Genomic DNA, 8,914 nt, shown 5'->3' with positions numbered 1-8,914 from the left:
CATCTAAAAGCATATCCACAGCCTAATAGAGGTGGCTACTTCATGTTTGTTTATTCAACACGGCACAGGAATAATGTTAAACATCCAGGGGTCTTGGATTGGGACTCCTTGACCGAGTTTTCTTGGTTCAAAGGATTAAGACAAGATTACTCATCCCTTCAAGCAAGAATCGTGTTAACTCATCATGACTGGAAAGATTACGAGACTTCCGGACAATTTTGCACAGTAACTCGTGCCTCTGCTAAGGCGTAACACGGACGACTGGCATTATAAGTTAGGCAGTGGTTCGTGAAAGGGATGTAACATGTAAACCGAGACAAAGCATATGTACGAAGAATACGAAATGCAGACAAAATGGTAACAGATCTAGCCAGGCATGATATGAGTTCATTTCTTGACTAAGTTGATGCAACTAATAGAGAATCAATAGAATAGTCGACATCCATACACGATATGTCTCCGACTTATTTAAACGATTAGCATCTGAAAAAAAATGAGAAAAGTCACACATCAAGCTAAATAAGGAGCTCGTATAGGTTTTTCAATCACTACGAAATGCCAGGTATAATGTTACGATTTTAGGCTGTGATGTTGCTCAGCTAAGGGTATGTGTTTTAATGATGACATCATATTAGATTGTAACATTTATATTTGACATAATATCATGCCTTAAAAAATGCACATGTGAACTCTTCTAAAAGTAACATGAAAATTGTACCTGAGAGCACCAATCAAGTGGAGCATTCTCACATATGATCTGTGGTAGCCAAGACAACAAAGTTGTGCTAATCAGCATTTTGTTATAGATGCAAGAAATATTCCGCAGGGGTAAAGACGAAGAAAAAAGAATAGCTCAAATCAGCTAATTGCCTAAATGTAACCACTGATAACCTCAATGTTTGGCACCATATGTCAGTGAAACACATCCAAGGATTGCAATTGCGCTCTCTTGTATTGGTTAAACCCTACAGGTTTACATTCAGATATCTAGCCGTGTGGGTTGTATCAACACCGTACGGGTCTTTACACAGAACTCTTGTTTCTAGTCTTCGTCTTCCTTGTCATCTTGGTGGTTAGAAGTTTTGTTAGCTTGAGCTGTATACAGCTCAGCAACCTGAAGTTCAGAAGAAGTGTGAGAGGAACAATATCTAACACTATTATTTCAAAATTTAACTCTGACTCAAACAATAAATCTATTATATGATGAGATAAACAGAGGTTTTTCACCTGCTCCGAAGATGAAGCTTCCTCTGGTTTTTTATCTTCCCTAACACGAACAAGGCGTGGAAATCGAAGAGAAATACCCTAATCATGGAAGCAAATGACAAAATCACAGCATTCAATTCTTATTCCACAAAGTGAAAGTAGAATAATGTGCCAAAGGTAATTTAATGAAAACTCATCCAGTAATTCTACATAAAACTCATCCAACCTTGTTAGGATCCACTATGCCTACTCCAGCACGATACACAGGACTAATAGTCAAATCCGCGGCTCTAACCTCCCAAACCTGGAAGAAAATGAAACAAGCATATGGTGAGAAGACTCAAGAAGTCCATCCATCAAATTGGTTGAGATCTACCAATGCAACTTCCTAAATATAATCATTGTTGATAAATGAACAACACCGGTATATCATATATGACTTCTATAATTTTATTAACCTTTTTGTGCCAGTGCCCAAGAATTAGAGGTATGAACATAAGGGAAAATGGGGTTGCTAAATTGTTCATATGCTGGTTGTCTAATCTATTTAAATTGTCAAATAAATAAATGCATCTGTAAGGTGAACCACATTATTTATTAAGGCAAGAAACACCATAATCTAATCATCAATTTTGTTTGAGAGAAAATCGGACACTTTCTGTAAATCTATCAAACTTTAACTTTTTTAAGATGCAGATCAACAGCGAAAACACACACAACACACTAGTAAGAGTGATTAAATCACTGGGCAATTCGAACTTTAATGAAAGAATTTTGTTATGTAGCATGGGTGCATATAGATGTTCTATTTGCATCTCTCTGAAGGGAAGTCGTTTTCATGATAGAAAATTCATCTCAGCATTCACAGGTCAAAATTTAGTAAACTGGCTATCTGCACATAGAAAAAAAAAAGGGAACAAAAGCAAAGCGCGGAGGGAGTCGTATAAAACATTATTAGAAGAGGGCAACGTTTATTACCTGACTGGGCTCAAACCATACATCTGGAGTGTTTGCATTGCTTGTTTCTGCATAGCTATAGTATGTCTGCAATTGACAAGAATATAAGTATTAGAAAGTAAGAGGTTTAAGACAATCAAATACAAAAACAGCCTTCAGTGAAAACACAAAGCGGAAGAGAGAGACACAAACCTTAGGTTTAGGTATCACTTTTTCACGCAGACTGACAGAACGTTCTTCAAGCACTGCTTCAGAAAATCCAGTGCCTGTATCACGTCCAGATATCAGGCAGAATGATCAGTAATATTCAAAAGGGATTTGGCAAACTCATTGAAAAGGTAATGAATGTATAGACAACTTGCAGTTACCTATTTTACATATGCTCTGAAACTCTTCATTACTACTATCGTAGCAAGCAAGAAGAAAAGCTCCATAGACACCTAAGGAAGGCAAGGAATCATTATCACCACCACCTCGTCTTTAAACTTGAGAATACGTTGTGACAGTTTAAAGAAGAAATAGCAAAGCCTATAATTGACGACAGAAATGAAGGGTGCAGATGACTGGGGAACTAAGAATCCGTCATAAATTTCAAAGAAAGGGTGAGTTTTTAACTATTTAATTACAGAAAAGCAAACAGTTGTCCGGATGGTACCAATTTATTCAACTAAAAATGCTATTCTTTACAGTTACCTGTACGTTTGCCCCGGCCATGGAAAGCAGCAATAGGTACCAAGTCCAGTGAGTCACCAAAACTGCAGGACAGAGCAAACAAAATAAGCAGAAATTCACAAAAATCAGGATCAGTAATAAGACAGATTTTATTACCATTTACCTATCCATGTAATCTTTCTTCAATTTCAACCAGTTAAGTGACCGCTTTGAAGGCTCGTAGGTAGCATCTTTATTTAATGTTTTGATAATCAAACCTTCAGAACTGCAGAACGTGATGAAAAATTAACATGAAATTGACAATAAAAAATGCATTTTGCAGGTAAAAATAAACAGGGAAAGAATTTGCCCACTGAAAAAAAAATTACTCCAGCATGAAACCTTGATGGAGCTAAACAGAAGTCTATTACTAGTATAATTTTCCACCATGAAAAGCATTTCCATAATCTCAACCCTACATGACCTAAAGAAGCATGAACTGATTTCCACCTCATATCAACTTGCCCACTGATATCAAAAGCGCAGAGTGCATACCTTGAATTAACAGCAGCGTCAAGAAACTTTTGTATTTCATCAATATCCTTTGAGGTTATTGCTGTGGCATACTGAAAAACTCCAGCTTCTTCCTCAAAAGAGCTATAAAGATACTGCACAATGCCACAGATCCACGTATGAGAATATACAACTTTTGGCATCATGGCATTAAAAAGCCAAATTTAAACAGTCAAGATCTAGATTGATAAGAAATGTAATTTGAAACATATTAATGAAGCTTTGGTCAATGGATAGCAACATAACAAATTATAATACTAACTCACAATGACAAACAACTTGTTGATCTATTATTTCACTTTACTTTTATCTCCTCAAAAGCATGCTCTACGACTCATAAACTACTAAACAGCAATATAGAACACCAGATTTCATACTTTATACATACAAAGATACACATATAAGAAATAAGCTTTTACAGAAAATAAAGCAAACAACCCAAGACAATATATCAATAACTGCACAGAAGTAATAAAATATCCAACAAGAAACCACAGACAGAGGACAAGAAAATACCGTAAGGAAATTCCAAAGGGAACTTTTAGAGCATCTAGAAATAGAACCTTTTCATTAATATTATAGCTATCAATAAATTCTAAAATAAAACATTCAGTAGAAAATTCCCAAGTCAATTAGGCTTGGCATTGCATATGTATCATCCACATGGATTAGGCACCAATCCAAAAATATCCCTGCTGTGAAAATTCAGACATATCTCAACATTGCGATCTACAATTAGAAAAAATGATCATTGCACCAAATTAACTCACACCTGATCAAACAAAACAAATATAAACCCTCACAGAGAATAATTACCTCCAATACACAATATGTTTTTTGACAGCGATTATTCTACTCTACGGTAATAACGAAAAGATATGCCACTCAATATGCAAGACTTGGCATGATTATGATAATTCCCATAAAACTAAACCTACTACCAGAGTTGAAAAAAAATAGCCATAAATTGAAAATGGTAATCAAGGATAGAAGTAATCCATACCTCTCTACGAACTTTGAGCTGTTCTTGAGTAAGAGGTCGACCATTATGGAACAACATATCAAAAGCAAATATGCAGACCTCAATCTTAATGTCGCCCATGCTCACATTTTTACGGGCTCGAGTGCTAAGTACCTGCCATGCCACTTACTCTCGTAAAGATACTTTCCAGCTTAATACAGCAATTATCACGAGCAAACACCCGTCTTATTGTAAAAATACAACCATTGAACACAATATATATAAAAAAGAGCCCTTTGAAGTCATCAGATATGTGTGTGTGTGTGTGATTATATATATATATATATATATATATATATATATATATATACACATATAGTTATGATATTTCAGTATGTCTTTCATGAAACTCTCAATATATAGCTCCTCAAACTTTAATTAGGCATATATATCTATATTTATTTGCAAGTGTACTTCACAGGAGCATCTAATATATTCGTAACATTGCCCCCAAGTCTAAAATGTAATGAATTATCAAACAAAATGAGCTACATGAACATAATATACAAAAAAAAAAAGCAAAACAAAACAAAATTTTGAGTTTACAATAGTATACCTGGAAGGGCAGAATTTTGTTATTTTGACGGTCATAGGCAACCAATTCGCAATCTAAAACAAATGACTTTACAGATGACTTCTTTAACCTGCAAGTTGACATAAAACATTAGCAACTGAAAAGTAGAGGCAGAATTAGTTTTCCAAACTGTGACGCCAACATCAGAGCTCCTTTGCGGTAAAGACTTGTTGGTTTACAATCAAACCACCCAATCAGAGTCTTTTCAGAAATCTCAGACATTTTTATTTAATTGATGTATAATGTTTTATGTGGAATTAATCACATTAGTGCTGTCAAGTAAAAGAAAATGAGCCCAAAAACTGTTTGCTTAATCATTGATCACCTAATTCTCTGACACTTGCTTTTGAGTTCACACACCCAAACAAATGCAATTGCTGTTTAGATATTGCCACACGGAGATGGGATCTCCTCAAGTATTCCTCTCAGATATGATTTAAATGTAATATAGCATAGGAATAACCAAAAGCCTACCTTGACACTGCAACCGCAACATCAGGAAACTTTCCAGTGTTTCGCTCAGCATTTCGACTATATATCTCAACAGACCCATCCTCCATGTAATGTATCTGTGCAGTAGCAAGTCAGGGAACAGGAGTGACATAGGAGATATCAAATTACAAGTTGCATTTAGTTATAAAGTGTCACCTGGGCACGTTCTCCATCATACTTGTATTCACATGTGTACTCTGTATCCTGAAACTTTTGTACAATCTCAGATACCCCTTTACTTGGCTTTGCAAGCATAGGTCCAACTGGAATACCCAAAGTAAAGGCACATGTTGTTGGAAGATTCCAAACACCACCACTCAGAAGAGCAGCAATGATCTTATCGTAGACAGGAAGCAGAGAGTACACTTGTTTAACAATCCTTGCAGCCTGATCAATAACAATTGTAAAGCATATCAGAAGAGAAAAGTGAAACATCTGACGGAAATCCAGCAAGGCTAATAATTGGTCCATAATTTCAAACTTCTTATAGGATCACAAGAATCAATCCTAATGACACAGTAGCCAAAAGTGTTATCTAAAAGAGAAACATAACAAAATACAACGACTCTAAGAATAAATGAATTTTACATTAAAAGAGCAGACTCACCTCTTCTAAAGGAGACTGAACATGAGAAGGTGGTTTAGAATGTTCTTCAGAATAGACTGCAGCTTGTCCCAGTGCGGCTAAAAGAGTCTGCTCTGCCAATCCAATTCGCATCTTTGACTACAAGACAGAGCCCCCAATGCTTACAACAGGCGAAATGGAAGTAACAACTCAGATATAGCTTATATAACCAAATGGTAACCTGAAGCAAACGGGTCAAATACAAAGGTTCAACGTCGGTGGCGGCAACAAGAAGGGACTTCATATGGATCTTTTTCTTGTCCTGGCTCTCCTTTCCAGATTCCTATGAATTTCAACAGCAAGGGAAAGCTAATTACAAAGAGTGTAGTCTGCAACCCCAAATATTAGATCCTCAACAGATCTTCATATTTTCTCCACCAGTAATTGAGAGCCAAATGACCTAAGAGCAGTTTATAGGATAACAACCTCAACATAACAATGACTTGATCAGCTGTTATAAAGTCTATATATTTCCAGAATGTTTTCAGACAATCACGATACCTTTTCATTCATAATCTATGTGAATAAATAATACTAATTCATATGGATCAGAAACCCCACTTTATATATATGTATATTCCAATACGGTATTGTTTCCAATTTTAACAAGAAAGGAAAACATCTTCCACTTTATATTATTCTTTGATATCAGAGAAGGGAAAATAACAGAAGTTTTGGAGCCAATTAACAAGCAGATCTATAAAGGAGTTGACACTCCCACCTTATATTGTACTTCCAAGTTTCCAACAAATCCCAACAAAATGCATACTTAAAAGAGATACGACAAAACCAAAGTAATATAGCATGGTGCATATAATGTTAAAGTACTAATACAAAAACATATCGAAATATGTCTTTCCATTTCCAGTTTCTAACATAAACCAACCCATCAGAAAAGAAGAAGGGGTATCTAGATCAATATATTAGCACAAAGATATCAGATTTTAGCCTTAAAATGTATATAGATCACCTTAGCGAGGGCGCGAAATGCGTTGAAAACCTTGGTGACAGTCAGTGGCACAGGCTTGCGCATCATAGATTGAGAGGAACGGCTTTTTTGTGCAACAATTCCCAAGTCTCCCTCTTTCTATCAAATTGAAGGCCATTGATTATTACAAGAAACGCAGATGCATATAACATGCCAACAAACTTAAGAAATTATACCCGCAGCACAATATAATGAGTTCAAAGCAACTGAAAAAGATAAAAATCAAATGACTCAAACTAAGTAAACAGAAGCTTGGATCACATCCTACATTATATCATGTTATATAGTCATCCTACATTATATGACACCGAAAACGATTACCACCTACAGTATGATTGTATGAACAATAAACAAAGCTTTCTTCTGCTAAATGAGAAGATCGTACTTTATAGCGCTCCTTGATAATATTCTCACTACTCCCACAAGCCTCAGCAAGGGCCTTGATAATCGAAGCGTCGCCGATGCCGAGCTCCAAGCCTTCATGCGCCGGCGCAATCTTACTGGCCGAAAGATACACCGCCGGCAGCAAATCCTCGGGCGTGGTGTGGATCACAGTCCTCAGCATATTACACACAATATCCGTGATCACAATCCTCCCACTCTCTTTCGAAATCAAATGAAAAGTCAAAGCAAGAAACATAAACGGAACCTTCTCGCCTTTCCCCCAATTCGCCACCGCGTCCGGGTCAAAATCCGACGCCTTCCGCTTCAGGAGCTCAATCCTGCTCGCCAATTGAGCCGTCCGCTCCCCCACTCCGCTCGCCGCGCGCGGCTTCTTCGTCGGAGGCGGCGCGGTGGGGGCGGAGTCTTCTTCTTTCATTTCCGGCTTCGAATCCGCGGCGGTCTGGTCTGGTTTGGGGGTCGGGGTTGGGGTTTTGCGTTTCTTGGGGGAAGAGGAGGACTGCGGTGGGGGATTCTTCCTGGCGGCGGCGCGTGCGGTGGACATCATCTTGGTAAAGGCGTTGGGAGGGTTGGAGGACGACATGGAGAGGTTAGGGTTTAGGGAAATTGGAAAAGGGAGGAAGAAGAGAGAGGAGGGAAGGAGAGAAGAAGAGTGTAGAAGAAGGCGAGAAGAGCATGAACGCAGTGGGTGTGAGAGTGAGAGCATCAAAACCCAGTCTTGGTTTTTTAAGTCCCACTTTTTTATTTAGGGCTTCGCTTAAGGCGGGAAGGGGTTCATTCAGGTATGGAATTTTTATAGGGGAAAAAAAACAATTTAGGGACTGGAAAAAAAAAAGAGTTGAAAATGAAATTGGTTGCTAAATAGCGGTGAATGATACGGAGAGGAATTTGCCGAGTTTGTTGATGACCTTGTTGCTAAATAGGCGGGTAAATGGGTTGAGCCGAACCGAGTAATGAATTGTTTATGTTTGGCTCGTTTTTATTTGATTGAGTTCGAGCCAAGTTAAAATTTGATTTTTTTTCCTTCATGTTCAACCTCGGCTTGGCTTGAAAAAGCTCGAACTGGGTTCGGACCAGCTTGAATCATTTAAAATTAATAGTTTAAAATCAAGAAATTCAAAATAAAATTCAAATTTTAATGTCCTGCATCATATAAAATCTTTTTTAATTAAGAAAGAATGGAATATTAGAGTACCTATTTGTGGGTCCATGACGAATTAATGATGGTAGTTGTTTGTTTCTTTACGGTTTAGTCATTTAGGGTGGTGAAAATTTTATGAAACTCATTGAATTATGGCTCATAGTAAACACTATTTATATAGTGTACAATAAGATTAGGGTTTAATTTAATTATTATTTATAATACATTTTTAATATTATTTCTCATATAAAAATTATACTATGTATATATATATATGTATTACA

General features: G+C 36.9%; 1 protein-coding gene across 1 annotated transcript; it reads right to left on the bottom strand.

The window, feature by feature from the left end:
• Window positions 1-733: 733 nt before the first annotated feature.
• LOC126786058 (DNA ligase 1-like) lies at window positions 734-8,231 on the bottom strand. Its single transcript, XM_050511760.1, has 17 exons — window positions 7,473-8,231; window positions 7,070-7,186; window positions 6,281-6,382; window positions 6,082-6,198; window positions 5,631-5,861; window positions 5,457-5,551; window positions 4,965-5,052; window positions 4,391-4,522; window positions 3,370-3,482; window positions 2,999-3,100; window positions 2,857-2,918; window positions 2,532-2,603; window positions 2,356-2,429; window positions 2,185-2,250; window positions 1,433-1,510; window positions 1,228-1,305; window positions 734-1,114 (listed from the first exon to the last, which is right to left on the bottom strand). Exons 1-17 carry the CDS (start codon window positions 8,193-8,195, stop codon window positions 1,043-1,045), a joined length of 2,322 nt encoding a protein of 773 aa, XP_050367717.1. The 5' UTR covers window positions 8,196-8,231; the 3' UTR covers window positions 734-1,042.
• Between the last annotated feature and the right edge of the window lie 683 nt (window positions 8,232-8,914).

Source organism: Argentina anserina, chromosome 3 (genome assembly GCF_933775445.1).
Source record: "Argentina anserina chromosome 3, drPotAnse1.1, whole genome shotgun sequence".
NCBI lineage: Eukaryota > Viridiplantae > Streptophyta > Magnoliopsida > Rosales > Rosaceae > Argentina > Argentina anserina.
Note: the sequence above shows the minus strand (reverse complement) of the source record. Positions and strands in the feature narration are given on the sequence as shown.

What these genes read in the sequence shown, in the direction of transcription:
- LOC126786058 (XM_050511760.1), bottom strand. Translation starts at nt 8,195, where the DNA reads ATGCTCTCACTCTCACACCCACTGCGTTCATGCTCTTCTCGCCTTCTT. An exon ending in TTCAGTCTCCTTTAGAAGAG is followed by an intron (nt 5,862 to 6,081) that starts GTGAGTCTGCTC and finishes GTTATTGATCAG; the next exon opens with GCTGCAAGGATTGTTAAACA. An exon ending in ATGATGGAGAACGTGCCCAG is followed by an intron (nt 5,552 to 5,630) that starts GTGACACTTTAT and finishes GCTACTGCACAG; the next exon opens with ATACATTACATGGAGGATGG.